General features: G+C 44.8%; 1 protein-coding gene across 3 annotated transcripts in view; it reads left to right on the top strand.

The window, feature by feature from the left end:
* Nucleotides 1-22,594, top strand: part of METTL16 (methyltransferase 16, RNA N6-adenosine) — a 73,446-nt gene extending 50,852 nt beyond the window's left edge. For all 3 annotated transcript variants that reach the window (XM_064378111.1, XM_064378112.1, XM_064378114.1), the window contains 4 exons: nucleotides 3,192-3,261; nucleotides 6,202-6,291; nucleotides 21,309-21,482; nucleotides 21,614-22,594. In XM_064378111.1, the coding sequence (XP_064234181.1) occupies nucleotides 3,192-3,261; nucleotides 6,202-6,291; nucleotides 21,309-21,482; nucleotides 21,614-22,216 (937 nt within the window). In that variant the 3' untranslated portion in view covers nucleotides 22,217-22,594. The remainder of the gene's footprint in view (nucleotides 1-3,191; nucleotides 3,262-6,201; nucleotides 6,292-21,308; nucleotides 21,483-21,613) is intronic.
* The last annotated feature ends 292 nt before the right edge of the window (nucleotides 22,595-22,886 follow it).

Here is a 22,886-nt window from a genome sequence, read left to right as displayed (position 1 = left end):
ATGTGACTGCACCTATTTTTGTTTAGGCAATCCTTTTTCCTTTTGAAAATAAAGAAATAATTGTTATAGCTAAACTACTTTTAACAAACCCGGGTAAAGTTATTTAAAGGATAATAATTTCATTTGGTAGTTTAAAAATGTTTAGAAGAAAAATAATATGTTCCCTTTAAGAAAGTGTCATCGGGCATGGTGTCTCAAGCCTGTAATCCCAGCACTTGGGGAGGCCAAGGCTGGAGGATCACTTAGGGTCAGGAGTTTGGGAACAGCCTGGCCAACATGGGGAAACCGTCCCTCTACTAAAAAATACAAAAAAATTAGCTGGCATGGTGGTGTGCACCTGTAGTTCCAGCTACTCGGGAGGCTGAAGCAGGAGAATTGCTTGAACCCAGGAGGCAGAGGTTGCAGTGAGCTGAGATTGCATCATTGCACTCCAGCCTGGGTGACAGAGGGAGATTCTGTTTCAAAAAAAAAAAGAAAGTGTATAAATGGAGAAATCATTAACCAGGCCTTGGATGTGTTAGGAACAAGATGAAAGAAGAGAAATCAGGAGCAATTAGTGCTCACACGGTAACAGTATAAAACAGGTTAATTAACACTTTCCTTTAAAACTAGCATTCCTGAACAGATGAGATGGATCGGGGCTATCAGAAGCCACAAAATGGCCTAGGACAACAAAAAAATATACTGGCTGGGCACGATGGCTCACATCTGTAATCCCAGCACTTTTGGAGGCCTAGGCTGGTGAAACACTTGACCCCAGGAATTCGAGACCATCCTGTGCAACATGACGAGACCCCATTTCTACAAACAATAGCTGGTCATGGTGATGCATGCCTGTGGTCCAAGCTACTAGCAGAGCTGAGCTGGTAGGGTCCTTGAGCCTGGGGAGTCAGGGCTGCAGTGAGCCGTGATTACACCACTGTACCCCAGCCTTGGGGACAGAGCAAGACCTTGTCAAAAAACCAACAAACAAAAAGATACTATAAGGTTCTTCAGGAGATGAAGGAAAAGAAATATTTAGAAAACAAGTAAGATTAGTAATAAACATGCCATTGATATTTCATAAGAATGAATGTCATATATATATACTGTTTTCAGCAGCAATTGTATTTCTTATAGAAAAAGCAGAAGTCACTGGATGTGTTAAAAATCCTATTTTAGCTGCACATTTTAAAAATGCCTACCCACTAGATCCTAGCTACTCTCAACAGGCATCTTCTGACAACTAATCAAAATGCAAGTAGAAAAAAAATGAAGAAAAGGAAGATCTAGTCACCCAAGAGACTTTGAATCCATTATACTATTTTAATGCTGAAGGTAGCACTCTACTTATTACAACATTTAGGAATTCCTCTGAGATAGTAGGTTTCAAGAAAAATTGTTTTGAAAAATTTCAAACTTTCAGAAGAGTTGCAAGATTTGTGCAAATGACTCTGGTATACACTTCATCCAGATTCACCAATTACATCTTCCTTCTTTACTCATTCTGCATTTATGTGTTTTTTCCTATGCTGTTGAAGAATTAGCTACAGACATCATCATGTCTCATTAACCATAATATTTTGGCATGTCCATTTGAAAAGCATGTTTGTTTGTTTGTTTAAGACAGAATCTCAGTTGCCCAGGCTGGAGTGCAGTGGCGCAGTCTCTGCTCACCGCAACCTCTGCATCCCAGGTTCTAGCAATTCCCTGCCTCAGCCTCTCGAGTAGCTGAGGCTACAGGCGCAAGCCAGTACGCCCGGCTAATTTTTTGTATTTTAGTAGAGATGGGGTTTCAGGGTGGTCTCAAACTCCTGAGCTCAGGCAATCTACCCGCCTGGGCCTCCCAGAGTGCTAGGATTATAGGTGTGAGCCACTGTGCCCAGCCCTTTTTTTTTTTTTTTTAAGACAGAAGCTCATTTCTGAGGCTTGAGTGCAATGGTGCGATCTTGGCTCACTGTGACCTCCGCCTCCTGGGCTCAAGTGATTCTCCTGCCTCAGCCTCCCGCATAGCTGGGATTACAGGCGCGCTCCATGACACTGAGCTAATTTTGTATTTTTAGTAGAGACGGAGTTCTCTGTGTTGGTCAGGCTGGTCTCAAACCCCTGACCTCAGGTGATCCACCTGCCTTGGCCTCCCAAAGAGCTGGGATTACAGGTGTGAGCCACCATGCCTGGCCTCAAGTCTTTTTTTCTTGACTTCAAGAAAATTTGTTTTCAAAGAACCAGCTCGGTTTCATCATTCTTCTCCACTGTTTTCCTGTTTTCTCTTTGCTCAGTTTCTACTCATCTTTTTTTTTCCCTTTCTTCTTGCTTGGGTTTCATTTGCCTGTGCTAATTTGCTTTACACATCATAACTCCCTCAGCATCTCTGAACTTTGATCTCTGTCTCATCACCTCAGCAAGACTGTTGGACTGTGTTTGAATTCCTTTCCCTGTACTGCAGTCTGGGAATTTCCTTCAAGCAGGAAGCACTGGCAAATGCAGGCTTACCTTGTGTGTTTCTGAGACTAGTCTGCACTGCCGGTTGTCCACTGTCTGAAAAACAGCTATTTTATCTCTTTTGTCCAGTTTCCTGGTTGGTTGTGGTGGAAAGGCAATTCCCATAGTAACTAATCTTTCTTGGGCTGCAGCAGAGGTCCTTTGCAAACCTTTTAGAATAATCAGAAGAAATAAATTATATCCCTCTACCTTTTAATCCGTTGAGTCCAACTTCTCCACATTCCTTCCTCTGGATTTGTTTTCACTCTAGAACAAATTGATTTCATGATCTGTTGAAACTCAAATGCATTATCTATCTTTAAATTACTTGCAGATGAGGACATCTTAAAATACAGGTCCATGTTGGATCTTACAAGTTATCTTAGTATGATGTCTTTGTTCTTTATTTTCTAACTTTTGTCCTAGAGCTAAACGGCCTTGATTCTAAGCATGACAGATGAGACTTCTTTGCTTTCTTTCCAAATATTTAATATATAGCCCTGAAGCATTGGAGAGGCTAAGTGCATGTATGGTTTTTAAGTTGCCTTGGGCTTGTTTTCCATCACTAGATTTAGTCTTTGTCTAAATACATTATATGTAATTCTTGTTATTTTTCCATATAACTTCACTCAATGTTTGTTACTGTTCTCATCTTGTTCACTTGAATTATGCTTAGTTTAAAAATGTAACCACATAAACAGTATTTTCTTGTCTGATTTTTTCTTTCCTAGATGGTATAGCTGTATGCTGGGAAAGAAATGCAGCCTGGCGCCTCTGAAAGAAGAGCTTCGCATCCAAGGGGTGAGGCTTTGTCATTACTGTTCTCATGTAGCTACTCTTTTTTGTATCCATGGGGCACAGGTACAGTGTTGCTACATTGATATATTGCACTGTGGTGAAGTCAGGGCCTTCAGTGTAACTATCCCTGGAACGATGTCTGTTGTGTTTGTTGTACCCACCTAGCAACCTCCCATCACCCGGTCTCCCATTCCCCCAAGTAACCTCTCATGACCCAGTCTCCCACTCCCCCAAGCGCCCTCCCATCACCGGGTCTCCCACTCCCCCTACCACAGGTCTCACTTTATCCATCAGTCCATACAGCTCCTACTTAGAAGTAACACCATGGGGTATCTCTCTTTCTGTGTCTCAGTTGTTTCATTTAAGATAATGGCCTCCATTTCTATTCCTGTTGCTGAAGACATAATTTCATTCTTTTTTTTTTTTTAAGACAGGGTTTCACCATATTGGTCAGGCTGGTCTCAAACTGCTAACCTCAGGTGATCCGTCCGCCTCAGCCTCCCAAAGTGTTGGGATTACAGGCGTGAGCCACCGCGCCCGGCATTTCATTATTTTTTATAGCTGAATAGTATTCCATTGTGTATACATACCACATTTTCCTTATCCAGTCCTTTGTTGATGGATACTTAAGTTGATTCAAGTATAGATATTTCTTCTTTTCTCTTTTCTTTCCTCTTTACAAAGTCTAGCTCTGTTGCCCAGGCTGGAGTGCAGTGGTGGGATCATGACTCACTATAACCTTGAACTCCTGGGTTCAACCTGTCCTCCCACCTCAGCCTCCTAAGTAGGTAGGACTGTAGGCACATGCCACCATGCCTAGGTAATTTTTCTTTTTTCTTTAGTAGTGATGGGATCTTACCATGTTGCCCAGGCTGGTCTCAAACCCCTGGGCTCAAGCCATCCTCTCACCTCAGCTTCCGAAGTGCTGGGATTACAAGTGTGCACCACTGCACCCCAGCTAATGATTTATTTTTCTTTGGGACCAATTCTAGTGTTTTTTACACTTTCAAGTCTTACATTTGAGTCTTTAGTCCATCTTGAGGTTATTTTTCATATATCTACTTTTTTTTTTTTTTTTAAGAAGTGGGGTCAGGCCGAGGCAGGTGGATCATGAGGTCAAGAGATTGAGACCATCCTGGCCAACATAGTGAAACCCTGTCTCTACTAAAAATACAAAAATTAGTTGGGTGTTCTGGCACGTGCCTGTAGTCCCAGCTACTCAGGAGGCTAAGGCAGAAGAATTGCTTGAAGCAGGGAGGCGGAGATTGCAGTGAGCTGAGATCATGCCATTGCACTCCAGCCTGGCAACAGAGTGAGACTCTGTCTCCCCCCAAAAAAAAAAGGAAAGAAAGAAAGAAATGGAGCCTTGATTTCTGTCAACCAGACTGTAGTGTGGTTGAACAATCACAGTTTGCTGCAACCTCAAACTCCTAGGCTTAAGCGATCCTCCCACTTCAGCCTCCCAAGTAGCTGCGACTGTTGGCACATACCACCATGCCCACCTAATTTAATTTTTAGTCGAAAAAGATCTCTCTGTGTTGCCCATACTAGTCTTAAACTCCTGCACTCAAGTAATCCTTATTTTTATAAAGATAGGATCTCACAATGTTGCCCAAGCTGGTCTCAAACTACTGGCCTCAAGCCACCTCCCACTTTGGCCTCCCAAAGTGCTGGGATTACAGGCGTGAGCCACTGCACCTGACCTGTATCTACTCTGATGGTAGTTTTGAGTATAGAATTTAGAGTATAACTCTAAAACTCTAAATTTTTTTTGTTTTGTTTTCCAAGTTCTATATTTTTATGGCTAAAATATATTTTATATGTAGATTATTGAAACAAGGCCTTTTTTGACAAATATAACAGAGAAAGGTGGAGAAAAATAAGATGAGTAGAATGTCAAAGAGAAACCAGAAACCAGAAAAACTGATATCTACCAGTGACCTTACATCTAACTCCTTTTTATTTTTAATTTTTTAAATTTTTATTTTTTACCATGCCTCCAAGACAAGTTCAACTCACTCCTGTATGGAGCCAGAAACTCAAACTAGATAGGTTTAGAGGCTTGTTGTGGGCCATGCTGTTAGCTATGGGGAACAGCACCAGAACACAGTCTTGGTCCAGTGTGCTTCCCACTAGGATGACATTCCAAAGAGTATAGCCCCTGCTCCTGCTTCAGAAGGCAGGTCACAAGTAAGTACTCCCAGGCCTGGCATAATGGCTCATGCCTCTAATCACAGAACTTTGGGCAGCTGGGGTAGGCAGATTGCTTGAGCCCAGGAATTCAAGACCAGTCTGGGCAACACAGCAAAATCCCATCTCTACAAAAAAACACAAAAAACTAACCAAGTGTGATGGTGCATGCCTGTAGGCCCCGCTAGCCAGGAGACTGAGGTGGGAGGATCCATTGCACTCTGGCCTGGGTAACAAAAGCGAAACTCCGTCTCAAAAAAAAAAAAAAAAATTAGCCGGGCGTGGTGGCACGTGCCTGTAATCCCAGCTACTCAGGAGGCTGAGGCAGGAGAAGTGTTTGAACCTGGGAGGAAGAGGGTGCCGTGAGCCAAGATCACTCCACGGCACTCCAGTCTGGGTGATGGAGCAAGATTAGGTCTCAAAAAAAAAACAAAAACCACTTGAGTCATATTACAAATAATTCTCATATTATAAATAATTCTCTAATTAGCTGTCTTTTCTGTGTTTCATATATTTGAACCTTCAAGTCAGATCTATAAATTTTCTTATGTTTTATGGGAGAAAAAACACAACTTCGTTGAGAGATGATTTATTCATTCATTATTAGGCAGCTATCTATAACTGTTGTTTAGTAATAGTGTTTGTTGACTGATTAAAAAAGAAGGGTCAACGTAATATAGCATGAGGCAGCAGCCAGAAACATAGTGGTAGAATGATTTCAGTTTGATGAAATGCTGTCTTTTTTGGTTTCAGGTCCCAAAAGTCACCTACACTGAATTCTGTCAAGGTCGGACGATGAGATGGGCCTTAGCTTGGAGTTTTTATGATGATGTAACAGTACCAGTAAGTACAGACTTTGCTTCGGCTTCACCACCTGCCAGCACATGGTGGGTTTTGGTCAGTCATAAGTGAACTAAATCTGTATTGTCCTGTGTAACTGGAATTTGCCCCAAATGCTTATGTCAAAATGGAAAGGGGTTGTAACCAAGACCCCGTCCTGGAAAGCTGACTGTGGAGACCATGGAGCCTTCCTCGGTGGCTTTGTACAGTGTATAGTGATTTTGGCTCAGCAAACAGAAATGTATCTTTTAGAAATCAAAATTTTGGCCAGGCGCAGTGGCTGATGCCTGTAATCCCAGCACTTTGGGAGGCTGAGCTGGGCGGATAACCTGAGGCCAGGAGTTCGAGACCAGCCTGGCCAACATGGTAAAACCACATCTCTATTAAAACTACAAAAATTAGCTGGGCGTGGTGATGCATGCCTGTGATCCCAGCTACTAGGGAGACTGAGGCACTGGAATTGCCTGAACCCAGGAGACAGGTTGCAGTGAGCTGAGACTGTGCCACTCACTGCACTCCAGCCTGGGCCACAGAGCAAGGCTCTGTCTCAAAAAAATTAAATAAATAAAAATTAAAACAACAACAAGAATTCAGGCGACATAAGCTGTAGAAACACTTTGCAGGTAGAATTACGCTGGTGGACATGCTTCAAGAATTGAAAGTGAAGTCAGTTTCTTTTGTTTTACCACTGCTGCGTTCCTAGAATAGCTGCCTTCTGGGCTCTGGAGAATTGGGAGGTTGACTTTTTGGATTGCAGGCTTTTGATGTGTAACACTTGGGGATCATTCTAATGAAGGGTTCTATCTCGGCTTTCGGATTAGCACTAGAATATTAACCATTTGAAGCTGGGTGATAGATCATTATCCCTTTCTATTTTGTGTATGCTAGAACATTTTCTGGAATGAAAAGTTTAAAGAAATGATTTGTGGTCAGGCCTGGTGGCTTACACCTGTAATCTCAGAACTTTGGGAGGCCGAGGCAGGCTGATCGCTTGAACTCATGAGTTTGAGACCAGCCTGGGCAACATGGTGAAACCCCATCTCTATAAAAAATACAAAAATTTTGTATTTTGGTAGTGCATGCCTGTAGTCCCAGCTGCTCAGGAGGCTGACGTGAGAGGATCACTTGAGCCTGGGAGGTGGAGGCTGCAGTGAGCCATGACCGTGTCACTGCACTTTCAGCACTTTGGCCTGGGGCAACAGAGTAAGACCCTTTCTCAAAAAAAAAAAAAAAGAAAGAAGTGATTTGCTCACAGATGTCTCTTTGTCCTCAGTACTGCCGTAGTAAAGGAAGAATGCCTCTGAGCTGGCCACACGGAATGATTTTCCGGGCAGTGCTGAGAGGCAGTGTCAATAGCATCTGCTGGGTCTCGCAGTTCCTTCCCAGGTGTGTTGGCTTCTTGTTGCCTGGAGATTCCCCCCTGAAGTGTCTGCACACCCTGCTCAGCACGTGCTCCTCCCTTCTTAGGATGTGCGGGGACCTGGCGCCTGCTGCTTTGCGTCTCTCTCCTCAACCCCTGCCGCGGGCTTGTGCTGGGTGCTGTTCTCCCAAGCCCTTGGCTGCTCTTGATATCTAAAGTCATCTTACATGTTGCTGTGTGTCTGAGGCTCTTTCCCTGCCCTTGTAGGGTAGAGTAGAGACGTGCACAAGGCAACAGTTTGCAGGGACTGCCATGTTTCTGAAAACAGGGGCTCAGGTTCAAGATTGAGCCTGTCCTTCTACTCTGCAACTGGAAGTGCCACTGGGCTGAAGTCCACTCCCCAGTGGCACCTGAATGGCCCTTTCCGTGGAAGCCTAGACTCCTGCACAGGGCAGTATGGTATCTAGAGATCCGTGTTTGTAGTCTGTGGTTAAAAAGATGCTTCTGCTTTTTCGACATCCCACCACCACCCAAAAGGATTATCCTTTCTGTCATTTTCTGGAATGCCAGGGCCCTCACAGCAAATGGTTAAGCCGTTAGTAATGCTCTGAGGTATCTCTGTGCGGACGCTAGCCGGTGCAGGAAGGAGGAACTGCACCTGTTTTCAAGTGCTTTCTGCTTCACCAGCTTCCCACATTTGTTGACACTGCAGGTGGAAGGGCTGGTAGTGCACCCTGGCACTCTATACCAGCTCCGACCGAGTCCCCCCGGCCCTCCTGGATGAGTCGCCATTTCAGATCCATGCAGTAAAGGGCACTGCTTCTGTGTTAACAAAATCAGCTTATTTTGAAAAGGAACCCCCTAAGCTTCCCTCTCCTCCTCGCCTCTGTTTTGGGACATCCTTCAGCCCCATTCATAGTTCTCAACCATCAAAGAATGCTGAGGACCTCAGATTTCTCCCCTGCCAGAGTCTGCCTTCCCGAACTCCACTGTCCCCAGTCCCAGGCTGTTAATAATGCACTCCCAAGTGTTCCATTAGATGCACTTAAACCGCTACAGGAAAAAATGGCAATTCCTGATTTGTAGTAACCCAGCAACAGTTTCTTAGCACTGCTGCCCTTGATCAGCAACTGCTTTCCCTGGGGGTCGTCCCAGGGTACTCGCAGGGTTTTTATTTGTCTGTCTTCGTGGTTCTTCCCTCTTCCTAGACCTCTTTCACTACTCTCGTTTTTTGAAAAGCCCATCTGACTTTCCCCCTCTTGCTCCTGTTGGGGGTGAGGAAGGAGGAGGATGCTGCTTTAGACAAGGAATAGAGTTGGTTAAGTAGAAACATTGACCTATTTCCCCACCCCCACTCCCGCCATTTTAGGGTAAATGTGCAAGTTACTATGGCAACTTCTGTTTTCACTTATCTCAGGCCTACTGACTCGTTTCTGTTGGTGCTGAATGCTGAAAAATTCTAATTCACTGGTGATTCGCATGCCCACACGCAGCCCATTCCTGTTGTCTGGATTTATTTTAGCAACAAAAAGACAAGTCCTAATGTTGATAGAATTTTGTTCCATAATTTCAACTAATGATGAATATGAGGAAGCGTATTGTACAAATTGTTCTTTGCAGAATTCTAACAAGCCACTTAGCCTCTCTGTTCCAGTTCTCTAATTGCCCAAGGCATTATTTTAGCTTTGTTTTGGTTTTCTTTAAGGAAGTTTGACATTTGTTAAGAGAAAAAGGGCAAAAGTGTAGCTCTAGTGACTCTTGGTGTGCATGGCTCAGGAACTCTGGGTTTAAAAAAGGACCCCCTGTAATTCAAGACATAATCTTTAAGCCTGAGGCATTGCTGTCTAGGGAGTAGTAACTAGAGGGCTTTATGGAGAGCAGATGGAGGAGAGGGGTCCAGTTAGGCGGCCTTGTGTGTGTTGGAGCTGGGTGTCCTGGCAGTGCTCTGCCTCCTTCACCCTATGTTTTAGTCTTGTGCACAGAACTGTGTGATGATGCTGTGCAGATACCCCGGTGTGGGGCAAGCATCAGGCTGGTACTACTGGAGGCCTCCCTCTCATTTTAAAGAGCTCATCTGCTTTTATCAATTTTATGTATTGATTTGTTGAAAGTGTCCTGCTGTTAAGAAATGGTTTGGGCTGGCTGTGGTGGCTGATGCCTGTAATCCCAGCACTTTGGGAAGCTGAGGCAGGTGGATCACCAGATCAGGAGTTCTAGATTAGATTGACCAGCATGGTGAAATCCCATCTTTACTAAAAATACAAAAGTTAGCTGGATGTGGTGGTGTGTGCCTGTAATCCCAGGCGGGCGGATCATGAGGTTGGGAGTTTGAGACCATCCTGGCCAACATGGTAAAACCCTGTCTCTACTAAAGTACAAAAAATAGCTGGGCATGGTGGCACGCGCCCGTAGTCCCAGCTACTCGGGAGACTGAGGCAGGAGAATCACTTGAACCCACAGGTGGAGGTTATAGTGAGCCGAGATCATGCCACTGCCCTCCAGCCTGGGTGACAGGGTGAGACTCGGTCTCAAAATAAAAAAAAGAAAGAAATAGTTTGAAAACCAGTACTGCACCAGGCTGTGCGTTATGCTACAAAATTGATGTGATGGAGGCCGGGCGCGGTGGCTCACGCCTGTAATCCCAGCACTTTGGGAGGCTGAGGCGGGTGGATCACAAGGTTGGGAGTTTGAGACCATCCTGGCCAACATGGTAAAACCTTGTCTCTACTGAAGTACAAAAAATTAGCCAGGCCTGGTGGCACACGCCCTTGGTTCCAGCTACTTGGAAGGCTGAGGCAGGGAAATCGCTTGAACCCGGGAGGCGGAGGTTGCAGTGAGCTGAGATTGTATCACTGCACTCCAGTCTGGGTGACAGAGCAAGACTCTATCTTTTTTTTTGAGGCGGAGTTTCGCTCTTGTTACCCAGGCTGGAGTGCAATGGCACGATCTCGGCTCACCGCAGCCTCCGCCTCCTGGGTTCAGGCAATTCTCCTGCCTCAGCCTCCTGAGTAGCTGGGATTACAGGCATGCGCCACCGTGCCCAGCTAACTTTTGTATTTTTAGTAGAGATGGGGTTTCACCATGTTGACCAGGATGGTCTTGATCTCTTGACCTCGTGATCCACCCGCCTCAGCCTCCCAAAGTGCTGGGATTACAGGCTTGAGCCACCGCGCCCGGCCTAAGACTCTATCTTAAAAAAAAAAAAAAAAAAAAAAAAAAATCAATGTGATGGTCAGGGGCCTGAGTTGTTGAGCAAAACCAAAGCTTAGGACCCTCTTCTTAGTTACTTTCTTATTAAGTGTGATCTTCATTGTGATGATAAACAAATAAAACATTGTTTTTTGTTCCTTAAAATGATCCGTTTTATAGGAAAGAAAAACACATGGAACTGCTGATGCAAAATTGCATGTGAGTAAGTGCCGACATGAATAGTAGGGGCGAGAGTGGTCAGGAGTTCAGCAAAGGACGTGGCTCAGGCTGGGGCTAGTCAAGGGTGACCTTATGAAGGAGGCATCGCCAGTGTCTGAGTCGTAGGTAGGTGGGTGGTGCTCTAAATACGTGTTGAATGTTTAAAGGAATGGTATAGGACTTGTATTGAAGGCAACATTGTGTGTAGGAACTAGTAGATTTAGTAGATTTGAAACACTGGATATAATATGTGTTGTTATTTGAATACTTCACATACATTATATTCTCATTTTATTTCAACCTGACAGCAGTCGAGTGAAGTAGATGGTATTATTGTCTCCACTTGATAGATGAGGAAACTGGAGGCTCCAGAAAGTCAGGTTGGAACCCAGATCAGTCTGATTTCACAGCCTGGGCACCTAATGTCACTCTGACACTTGGCCTGCTGTGGTCCTGCGTTTTTCCTGGCCTGGCCGGAACCTGCCCTTGTTGGCCCTCACATCTTGCTATGGACCATGCCAGCAGCCTCTCATCTCAGAGTTACTTGGATTCATCCTGTGGTCAGCACCCTGCTCGCCCACTCCTGAGTGGCTCCTGCTAACAGGATGAAGTACACATCTTCGTCTGGCTCCTTGGGACTGCCAGATCTATCTTGACTTTCCCTTCCATCCTAGTCACTCCCAGTTTTCCTGACTGTACCGTCTCTACCCCATTTGCCTCCACAGCTTTCCCATGGTGCCAAAGTCAGAGCTGACTTCTTACAACCTTTGCTCACACCCCATTCTGATCCTTCCCTCTGACTTCCTTCACTGCAGCCCAGCCCAGTTCCAACTTACTTCTATAAAGCTCCCTCAGCCATTCAGCCCATAGAACATAGAAATCTCTCCCTTCCTCTGGACTCCACCGCATTTGTCTTTCAGTTATCTGTACTCTGCGTAAACTTCCTTGTGGCATACTTTGCATTGGTATTTTGTTTAACTGAGGTACTGTGGATAACACCAAAACCCTCTTGCATGAATGTGGGAAAGGCCTTTCGTGAGCTGGTCCCTGTCTGGCTTTACATAGAACAGGGGACCTGACTTCACTACACTTCAGTTTCCTTATCTGTAACGTGGGGAATAATAATAGCACCTACCACATCGGGTTGTTTTGAGGATTAAATGTACTTAACATAGCGCCTGGTATGTAGTAAGTGCTCAGTAAAATATATCGTATTGTCATTTCCCACCATTTCTTTCCACTTGCCCCTGTATTTGCTGCTCCAGTAATGTTGAGCTATGGCTCTCTAATCCCTCTGCCTGGAGATTCCTCCTCTGACCATTAACCCATGTATGCCAGAAGTTGCAAGTTTTTTTGTGAAAAATCAGACCTTGGCGATGACCTTGAGCAATAGGCTATAAATAACTCCACCAAGCTTAATTTTTTTTTTTTATTTTGAGACTGGGTGTCACTCTGTTGCCAAGGCTGGAGTATAGTGGCATGCTCAAGGCTCACTGCAGCCTCAACTTCCCAGACTCATGTGATCCTCTCTGTTCAGCCTCCCTTGTATCTGGGTCTACAGGCATGTGCCACCATGCCTAGCTAATTTTTGGATTACTTTTATGGAGACGGGGTCTCCCTGGGTTGCCCAGGTTGGTCTTGAACTCCTGGGCTCAAGTGATCCACCTGCCTTGGCCTCCCACAGTGTTGGGATTATAGACATGAGCCACTACGCCCAGCGCCTAAAATGCAAACTAATTTAATATTGAGTCACATTGACCTTCTGAGAAGATACCCTGTATTTATTACATGCTCCATTTTTATTTCTACAAAGTATGACAAATAATGTTGTTTTTATACATCATAAAAACAGGTTAATTCAATATATTTTAAATGTAATTTTAAACTGTCTGTTCCCAAAAATGCAGAATTAAACATACTGCACGATTCACAGGCATTTTACTTATTTTTTTTGAGTCAACAGATACCTTAAAAGATGTTAAATCTCATTAGTTATTAGAGGAATGCAAATTTAAAACATAATGGCACCCTAGTTAGACCATCTAGTGTTGGCAAGGATGCAGAGCAACTGCTGATCCCCTCTCACGCTGCTCGGTGTAAACTGGTAACATTCAGGAGAGCATATCTTTAGGAAGTCTTGCGAGAGCGAAACTTGCTCATACTCTATGACCCAGCAGTTCCACTCTTAAGTTTATATCCAACAGAAATGTGTATTCATGTGTGTCCCAAAATGTACAAGAATGTTCACAGCAACATTATTCATAATAGTCCTAAACTAGAAACAACTCAGATGTTTCTAAACAGTAGAAAGGGAAATAAGTTGTAGTATATTCAGAAGATGGAAACTACACAGTGACTCTGTTCCAGTGATTGAACCCACCTTGACAACAATATAAATGAATCCCATACCCATAATTTACATGAAAGGGCTGGCCACAGTGGCTCACACCTGTAATCCTAGAACTTTGGGAGGCCGAGGCAGGTGAGACCAACCAGTTCGAGACCAACCTGGCCAACGTAGTGAAACCCCATCTCTACTAAAAATACAGAAATTAGCTGGGCGTGGTGGCACATGCCTGTAGTTAGTTCCAGCTACTCAGCAGGCTGAGGCAGGAGAATCGCTTGAACCTGAGAGGTGGAGGTTGCAGTGAGCCGAAATCGCACCATTACACTCCAACCTGGATGACAAAGTGAGACTCTATCTCAAAAAATAATAATAATTAAATAATTTATATGAGAGAAGTCCGATACTGAAGACTGCAGACGGGCACAACCCATTGTGATAGAAATCAGGGTCCTGATCAGGAGGGAATTGGGGTTCCTGGTAAATAAGTTCTTAAGGCTTAGTTTATAACAGATATGCTTTTCTATAGGTATATTTCAATTGTTTAAAAAAATTCTAAAGGTATATATGAATAGAACAAAATTAAGGCAACTGAAACTGTCTAAAGTTGAAAATTCAACTTTAAATACAGATAGAAGCATATTTTTAGGTAGAGCAGCGCTGTCTGTATGAAAAAAAATTAGCCCAGAGTGGTGGTATACGCCTGAAGTCCCAGCTACTTGGGAGGCTGAGGTGAGAAGTAGTTTGAGGTTGCAGTGAGCCGAGATTGCACCCCTGCATTCCAGCCTGGATGAGACAGAGCGAGACTCCGTCTGCAAAAAAAAAAAAAAAAACCATAAAATAAAATAAATGATTCTTTCGCTTTATCAGTTTTAACAATAATGAGTTGGTGGTTCCCTAGCATCTTCCAAAATTGACCAAAGAGGGTGATTTGGTTTTCTTTTGTAGCATCTTATGAACTCATGGATTACCTTTTTTCTTTTTATTAAATAGAGATGAAGTCTTACTATGTTGCCCAGGCTGGTCTCGAACTCCTGGGCTCAAGTGATCTTCCTGCCTCGATCTCCCAAGGTGCTGAGATTATAGGCGTGAGCCTCTGTGCCCTGCTGGATTATGTTATTTTGATATTTTTCAAATCATTACACTTACTATCTTTACTGAGGTACAGTCATGGGGAATTTATCAGATTGGCTCATGAGTGGTGTTTTTTTTTTGAGATGGAGTCTTGCTCTGTCATCCAGGCTGGAGTGCAATGGCGCAATCTTGGCTCACTGCAACCTCTGCTTCCTGGGTTCAAGTGGCCAATTTTTTGTATTTTTAGTAGAGATGGGGTTTCACTGTGTTGGCCAGGCTGGTTTTGAACTCTCGACCTCAAGTGATCCTTCCACCTTGTCCTCCCAAAGTGCTGGGATTACAGGCATGAGCCACCGTGCCCGGCCTGAGTCTTTTTTATCAGATCCACTGTAGTCTTTGATAGCTTCCCTGCTTTCTGGTATCACAAGTTGCTCTAGGCTCACATTTTTTCCTCTCTCAGATCTCAGATTTCTCCCAGGAGACCTGGTTTATTTTACTGGAAATAGTATTTAAAGGTATTTATCTGGGCACTAGGGATGGTACTGGGTTAGTCATTGTTTTTAGGCTTCTTCAGCAGAGCTAGGAATTACCTTTTTTTTTTTTTGAGATGGAGTTGCACTCTTGTTGCCTAAGCTGGAGTGCAATGGTGTGATTCCGGCTCACTGAAACCTCTGCCTCCCAGGTCAAGCGATTCTTTGCCTCAGCCTCCCGAGTAGGTGGGATTACAGTTGCATGTCCCCACACCCAGCTAATTTTTGTATTTTTAGTAGAGACAGGGTTTCACCATGTTGGCCAGGCTGGTCTCAAACTCCTGACCTCAAGTGATCCACCTGCCTTGGCCTCCCAAAGTGTGGGGATTACAGGCAAGAGCCACCGTACCCAGCCCATTTTTTCAAATCAAGGAAATACACATATGTATTTATAACCATTCCTTCTTAAATAGGTAGCATTGTGCAATAAGTTTTCTTCCACTTGCTATTTTTACTTTTTACTGTTCTTACATAATCCTGGGGATGATTTCAGGACATTTTAAACAATGACCGTCAGATTAAGATGAAAGAAATGGGTTGGGTGTGGTGATGTGCACCTGCAATTGCAGCTGCCTGGGAGGCTGAAGTGAGAGAATCACTTGCACACAGGAGTGCAAGGCCGACCTGGCAACACTGTAAGACCCTATCCGTTTTCAAAAACAGCCTCTGCACTGGGTTCTCCTCTCTGCTCTGTCTCTTTTCCCCTTGAAAAGAGTTTTTCTAGAAGCTGCTTTGCCAAAACAAAGAGGTTGTGGCTTCGTGCTCATCAGATCTCTCTGTAGAATGGCTCTGCTTCTCTGCCTGCAGATACTAGAGAGAATTTAATCATTTCATTCAGCCTGTGACTGCTTTTTTTTTTTTTTTTTTGCTTTAGCCTTGGTTAACAGAGCTTTGGAAATATAATATGCTGCACTGATCTGTGTCACGCTACACCACATATGAACGTTTCTTGGTCGATTGCACCATTGAGATCCAGAAATTAAAGTGAAATTTAAATTTTTATCAGTCTGGGCAACATGGCAAAATACCATCTCTACAAAAAATACAAAAATTGCCAGGCGTGGTGGCTCACGCCTGTAATCCCAGCACTGTGGGAGGCTGAGGTGGTGGATCCCAAGGTCAGGAGATCGAGACCATCCTGGCTAACATGGTGAAACTCCGTCTCTACTAAAATACAAAAAACTAGCCAGGGATGGTGGTGCCCACCTGTAGTCCCAGCTCCTCAGGAGGCTGAGGCAGGGGAATCGCTTGAACCCGGGAGGCGGAGGTTGCAGTGGGCTGAGATTGTGCCACTGCACTCCAGCCTGGCGACAGAGCAAGACTCCGTCTCAAAAAAAAAATTCAAAAATTACCTAGGCATGGTGGCATGCACATGTAGTTCCAGCTACTCAGGAGACTGAGGTGGGAGGATCACTTGAGTCTAGGAGGTTGAGGGAGCACTGAGCCATAATCATGCCACTGCACTCCAGCCTGGGTGACAGAGTACAACGGTGTCTCAAAAACAAAGACAAGAAACTTGTAGACAACCCTGAGATAGGATATCTTAAAATTTAAGAACTGGTGTGTGTGTGTGTGTGTGTGTGTGTGTGTGTGTGTGTGTTTGCCTGATTATGGCTTCTGTGATATAACGTGTTTTTAACACTTGCAGCTCCTCCCTGTTGATTTTCATTTCTTGACTACTTGGAATTCAAAAGATATCAAACCTGTATCCTCTGGGACCTACGACTCCTCACCAGACTTCTTTCACGTTGTAATTTCACTAGTGCATCTTCAAATCCAAAATCAGTCGTAAATTCACCTTCTGGTTCTTTGCATTAAACTGGATTAGCCATTGTAAATGATTGATTTTGAGGGTAGACTTTAAAATGCTGAATTATTTATGTTTGCCTTGCCTACTAATCTAGATTATGACAAGTTGAGTATAGCACTCTTCATTTAAAATATTTGTGGTTTGCAATTATAAGCATATTAGCAAAATAAGATTATTTCAGTTAGGGGAAAACTGACAGCTTCTGTGTACTAGTGTTTGTGACCTGTGGTGTTGAATTTAACTATTAATTTCTTAGAACTTGATCCTGTATTTTACTGTGACCTTGCCCACTAGGAATTTTCATTATAAACAAGAAGGGGACTGATCAACTGCAGTAAGCCATACAAGTTAATCTTTCATCACTGGACACCTTGCTTGAGAACCCCTGGAGTATAAAGTGTCTGTCTTTTCAATGTCTAGTTTCTACAGTAGAGCAAAACTGTATTCAAGACAATCCTGAGACTGTGTGTGTGCGTGTACATATTAAAGCAGTTCATTAGAAATTTTCCTAATGCAGACAGTGCAGTGGCTCACACCTGGAATCCTAACACTTTGGGAGGCTGAGGCAAATGGAGGGCTTGAGCCTACGAGTTCAAGACCAGCCCGGGTAATATAGCAAGACCTTCTCTTTATTTAAAAAGTAAAAATAAATTTTTTGAAAAATTTCTTTTTAAAAAGAAATCTCCAGAAATACCTGGTTTGTTGATGGACCATTGTATATGGGAAGCCTTGGTAAGGATGCAAGTGAAGGAGCCATATTTGAGATGGGGAAGTTTTCATTTAGTCCTAAGATAACCAGGTAGTAAGTTGTCTATTTTGTGATTTCTGACTCCCTCGGAACTCTGAAAGTGTTCCTGATGGGGTTGTTGTCAGGTTGGTAAAGAAGTATTTTCTTCCTTTTAATTTCTAGAAATGATAAAGACCATCCTCACTTTTGGAGAAAGACCACCCTTATTTTTGGAGAACGGTCAGCTTTAGCATGACAAATGAGAAACAGCAATAGCCTCACTTGACTGGTCAGAATTTGTGAGCAAAATGATTCCTACCTCTGTGAGAAGAGATAGGAAGGGCCCCCCTTGTAGCCATACTTGAAGATGGCCTTTGCAATGCAGGTGGGCTGTTGGGGAGGGCCAGGTTGCAGTAAGCTGTCCATGGACATAGCCTTGGATGTTGGGACGGGGAATGGGGAATCTGATTTTCGGCCCCCATCATCCTCCCACACACCAGCTTAGTACTCTTCTTCCCCAACTTAATACTCTTATTGTAAGCTCCTTACTGCAAAGCATTAGGCTCTCAGTAGACTAGAAGTTATGTTTCTCATGCAGGATGATTGAGTAGTAACAATATGACTGTCTTAATGTCAATATGGATTTGTCTCATCTTGTCTGAAACATAATTGAACAAGTTCAGGTTCAGACAGGTCTTAGAGTCCACTGTTCATTTCTCAAGAGCAGGTTCTTAAACACACACACACACACACACACACACACACACCCTTTGTTTTTTATTCTTTCTTAAAAGTTTCCTAGTATAAAATAAATTGGCTAGGTTGCTGTGTACGTACGCAGTGTGAGGCTGCCGGTTAGTTCTTATTAGAGGATCTCACCCAGTAATCGGAACCTACCGTGCGTGCGTGCGTGCGTGCGTGCAGATCTGTGTGCGCTCTGTCAGTGTTGCCAGGTAGAACTGGATTTATCCGTAGCACAGTCATCACATTCCTTTCAGCAGAAAAAGATCTTCAAACCTGACTTGGTATTTTCTCTTTTTTATCCTTTTTCTTGTTGTTTTTGAAACATAGTCTCCTTCTGTCACCCAGGCTGGAGTGAAGTGGCACAATCTCAGCTCTGTGACCTCCACCTCCTAGGTTCAAGCTGTCCTCCTGCCTCAGCCTCCCAAGTAGCTGGCATTACAGGCATCCACCATCACGCCTGACTAATTTTTGTATTTTTGGTAGAGATAGGGTTTCACCATGCTGGCCAGGCTGGTCTCAAACTCCTGACCTTAAGTGATCCACCTGCCTCGCCTCCCAAAGTGCTGGGATTACAGGCATGAGCCACCATGCCTGGCCAGGAGTCTTTTCATCTCACTCTGTCACCCAGGTTTGAGTGCAAGTTGTGTGATCATAGCTCACAGAAGCTTTGAACTCCTAGACTCAGGTGAGCCTCCCACCTCAGACTCCCAAGCGGTTGGGATTACATGTGCAAGCTTCTGCTCCCAGCAACCAAGAGTCATTTTTTAAAATGCCAGTTAGAAAATTTTTACATTTTTATTATTATCATTTTTTTAGCCAGAGTCTTGCTCTGTCACCCAGGCTGGAGTGCAGAGTGGTGCGATCTCAGCTCACTGCAACCTCCTCCTCTCGGATTCAAGCAGTTCTTCTGCCTCAGCCTCCTGAGTAGCTGGGATTACAGGCGCACGCCACCACACCCGGCTGATTTTTGTATTTTTAGTAGAGATGGGGTTTCACCATGTTGGCCAGGCTGGTCTTGAACTCCTGACCTCGTGATCTGCCCGCCTCAGCCTCCCAGAGTGCCGGGATTACAGGCATGAGCCACCATGCCTGGCCAAAAGTTTTTACGTTTATTTATTTATTTACTTATTTATTTGAGACAGGGTCTCCTCTGTTACCCAGGCTAGAGTGTAGTGGCACACTCTGGGCTCACTGCAGCCTCAACCTCCCAGGCTTAAGCAGTCCTCCCACCTCGGCCTACTGAGTAGCTGCGACCCCCATGTCCTGCTAATTTTTTTTTTTTTTTGAAAGACTGGGTTTCACCATGTTGGTCAGGCTAGTCTTGGACTCCCGACCTCAGGTAATCCGCCCGCCTTGGCCTCCAAAGTGCTTGGATTACAGGCGTGAGCCACCACACCCAGCCAATTTTTGTATTTTTTGTAGAAACAGGGTTTCCCCAGGTTGCCCAGGCTGGTCTCAAACTCCTAAGCTGAATCCATCTACTTGCCTCTGTCTCCCAAAGTGCTGGGATTTCAGGCGTGAGCCACAGCACCCAGACTAAAGTTTTTACTTTAAAGAAAAAAAATTTTCAATACAATGGTGCCATTGGTTTTTCAAGTGGAACCTGAGTCCCTCTAGTGGGTAGGGTGTAATTCACCTTCCAAGCTTGAGATAGGTGGGAGATGCCAGTCATGATTTTCTTGGAACCAGCTTTCAGATCCAGTGTCTCATCAGCGCTGGTGTCACCCTCCCCAGCTAAAAGGCAGTGCTTAGCTCATCACTGGCTTGGCCCCAGCGTCAGCATTCAGTAGTCCTCCTCCTCTGCCCATGTGATCTTCGCGGCCCTGATCTTTCCTTGCATGGAATCTCACAGCCATGGTTCACCAGCTACTTTATTTCAAGCCTCAGCAAATATAAACTCACACTACAACTTGATGGTTTTTATGCCACGCAGTTCTTTCCAGCAAAAAACGCAATGCCCCAGGGCCCTTGAGTTGCCATGAAATGAGTCGTTGTGCAGGTCTGCTGTGGGACCACAGGTAACTGAAGGACGTTCAGCAGTTGGAGGAGTTATATGCTGATAGTCAGAACAAAGGCAGTGTATACGGCTGGAAGGAACTTGGGTCTGGCATTCAGTCCTAACCAGCTACTGTGTGACCTTCAGCTGTGATGACATAGCCTTTCTGTAGCTTAGTTTTCCCTTTTGTAAAATAGGGAGATGCCAAAACTATCTTGTGGGGTTCTTTCTTTTTTAATGAAAAAAATTGTGTGTGTTTTGTTTTGTTTTCTGAGACGGAGTCTCGCTGTGTCCCAGCTGGAGTGCAGTGGCACAATCTCAGCTCACTGCAACCTCCCTCTCCTGAGATCAAGTGATTCTTCTGTCTTAGCCTCCCAAGTAGCTGGGACTATAATCACACGCCACAACGCCTGGCTAATTTTTATATTTTTAGTAGAGACGAGGTTTCACCATATTGGCCAGGCTGGTCTTGAACTCCTGACTTTGTGATCTGCCCGCCTTGGCCTCCCAAACTGCTGGGTAGGATTACAGGCATGAGCCACTGCTCCTGGCCTATTTTTGTTTGGTTGGTTTTTTAGAGAGACAAGGTCTCATCCTGTTTCCTGGGCTGGAGTGCAGTAGCACAGTCATAGCTCACTGCAGCCTGGAAGTCTTGGGCTCAAGTGATCCTCCCTCCTCTGCTTGCAGAGTAGCTGAGACTACAGGTGTACACCACTGTGGCTGGCTAGTTATAAACATTTTTTTAGAGATGGAGGTCTTACTACGTTGCCCAGGCTGATCTCAAACTCCTAGGCTCAAGTGATCTCCGGGCACGGCCTCCCAAAGTGCTAGAATGATAGTATGACCCACCACCCCTTGCAGGGTTGTGTTAAGTGCTGGAAATAACGCATCCAAAAGCCTTTGTGTTTTCAGTGCTCTACGATTGGTGGCAGAAGTGGAAATTTTCTCCACCTAGTTCATTACAATGCATGAGGTTTAATTATTCAGATAACTTTCTTCTCTTTCCCATTCTTTATTTTTCTTTCAGTCACCACCAAGTAAGCGAAGAAAATTAGAGAAACCAAGGAAACCCATTACGTTTGTGGTGTTGGCATCTGTGATGAAAGAGTTGTCGCTGAAAGCATCATCTCTGGGCTCCGAGACGGGGGAAGGCATCGTGGTCGTCACCACGTGGATTGAAAAGATTCTCACCGATTTGAAGGTACCTGGTTAACCATATTGATGAAGTCCTCATAAGGAACATTCCCTTTTTTCTTTCTTCTTTTATTAATTGAGAGTTTGGAAAGAAGGGAAAAGCTATTTCCTATAAAATCCTCTTTTTCCTCCAAATAGGTCCAGCATAAACGAGTTCCCTGTGGAAAAGAGGAAGTTAGCCTTTTCCTAACAGCCATAGAAAACTCCTGGATTCATTTAAGGAGAAAGAAAAGAGAGCGAGTGAGACAACTGAGAGAAGTCCCTCGCGCTCCTGAGGACGTCATTCAGGCCTTGGAGGAGAAGAAATCCACGCCCAGAGAGCCTGGCAACAGCCAGGAGAGGGCGCTGTGCGGGCCTGCTCTGGCGGAAGGCGAGCCTGCCGACGCGGAGGGCCAGGGCCTGAGCCAGGAGTCGCTGTCCCCAGAGGAAAACCCAGAACCCATGGAGGATGAAAGGAGTGAGGAGAAGGGAGAGATGGAGGTTTTGGAAAGCTGTAAAGGCTCTAGCAATGGAGCCCAGGACCAAGAGGCTTCTGAGCAGTTCAGCAACCCCGTGGCTGCCAAGGGGAAGCATCTCCCAGGCATGGCTGGGCAGTACCTGTTTAAGTGTTTGATCAACGTTAAGAAGGAGGTGGACGACGCCTTAGTTGAAATGCACTGGGTTGAGGGCCAGAACAGGGATTTGATGAACCAGCTTTGTACCTACATACGTAACCAAATTTTCCGGCTTGTTGCTAGTTAACTGGAAACATCTTGCACAGCTGGAGGCATGTTTATAGGAGCTGGCTTTGGAGTGGCTGTGGGGTGGCAGGAGGAATCCTGTCAGTGGTCCATTTGTAGCATCACGGGCCACTGACACGAATTATCTACAGAAACAAGAACCTGTGAATCTATCCCCACCTCCCCCCACCACCCTCCTGCTGTTCTTTTTAAGTTACAGGAGTTGTAGTATGGTCGTTTACAAGGAGGAATTGTGGTTGTAACAACAGAAGGCCCTCAGTACACTCCCAAGGCTTTGATAGCTGGCTAGAGCTGGGCCCCTCAGCTGTGGACTGCTTTTGCACGGCCAGAAGTGCTGTTTGTGGAGTGTGGGCTGGGCAGCTCTCTCTGCCTCCAGTCAGAGGCCCTGGTACCTTCTTCTAGGTCACTCTTCAAGATGGAACCTACCTTGCATCAGTCCATGAAGGGAACCAGCCCCATGGCGGGTGGTGGGGAACCGAGGAAAGAAACCTTATAATGGCACGAAGAAGGACCAGTCTGGGGAGCACCTGGTAGATGGCACTTTCCTGACATGTGGCTGTTTTGTTTTGCTTACTTTGGAAGCAGAATTAGGTAAGCCAGACTCCCAAGTGTGACTGAGGCACACAGAATGCACCCATACCTCCCCCTCCAGCCTGTTCAAAGTACCCTTT

The sequence above is a fragment of the Aotus nancymaae genome, unplaced genomic scaffold, assembly GCF_030222135.1.
Source record: "Aotus nancymaae isolate 86718 unplaced genomic scaffold, 86718_ANA_hifiasm-v0.15.2.pri h1tg000018l, whole genome shotgun sequence".
Lineage (NCBI taxonomy): Eukaryota > Metazoa > Chordata > Mammalia > Primates > Aotidae > Aotus > Aotus nancymaae.
The sequence above is the reverse complement of the archived record's forward strand: the minus strand, read 5'-3'. Positions and strand labels throughout refer to the sequence as shown.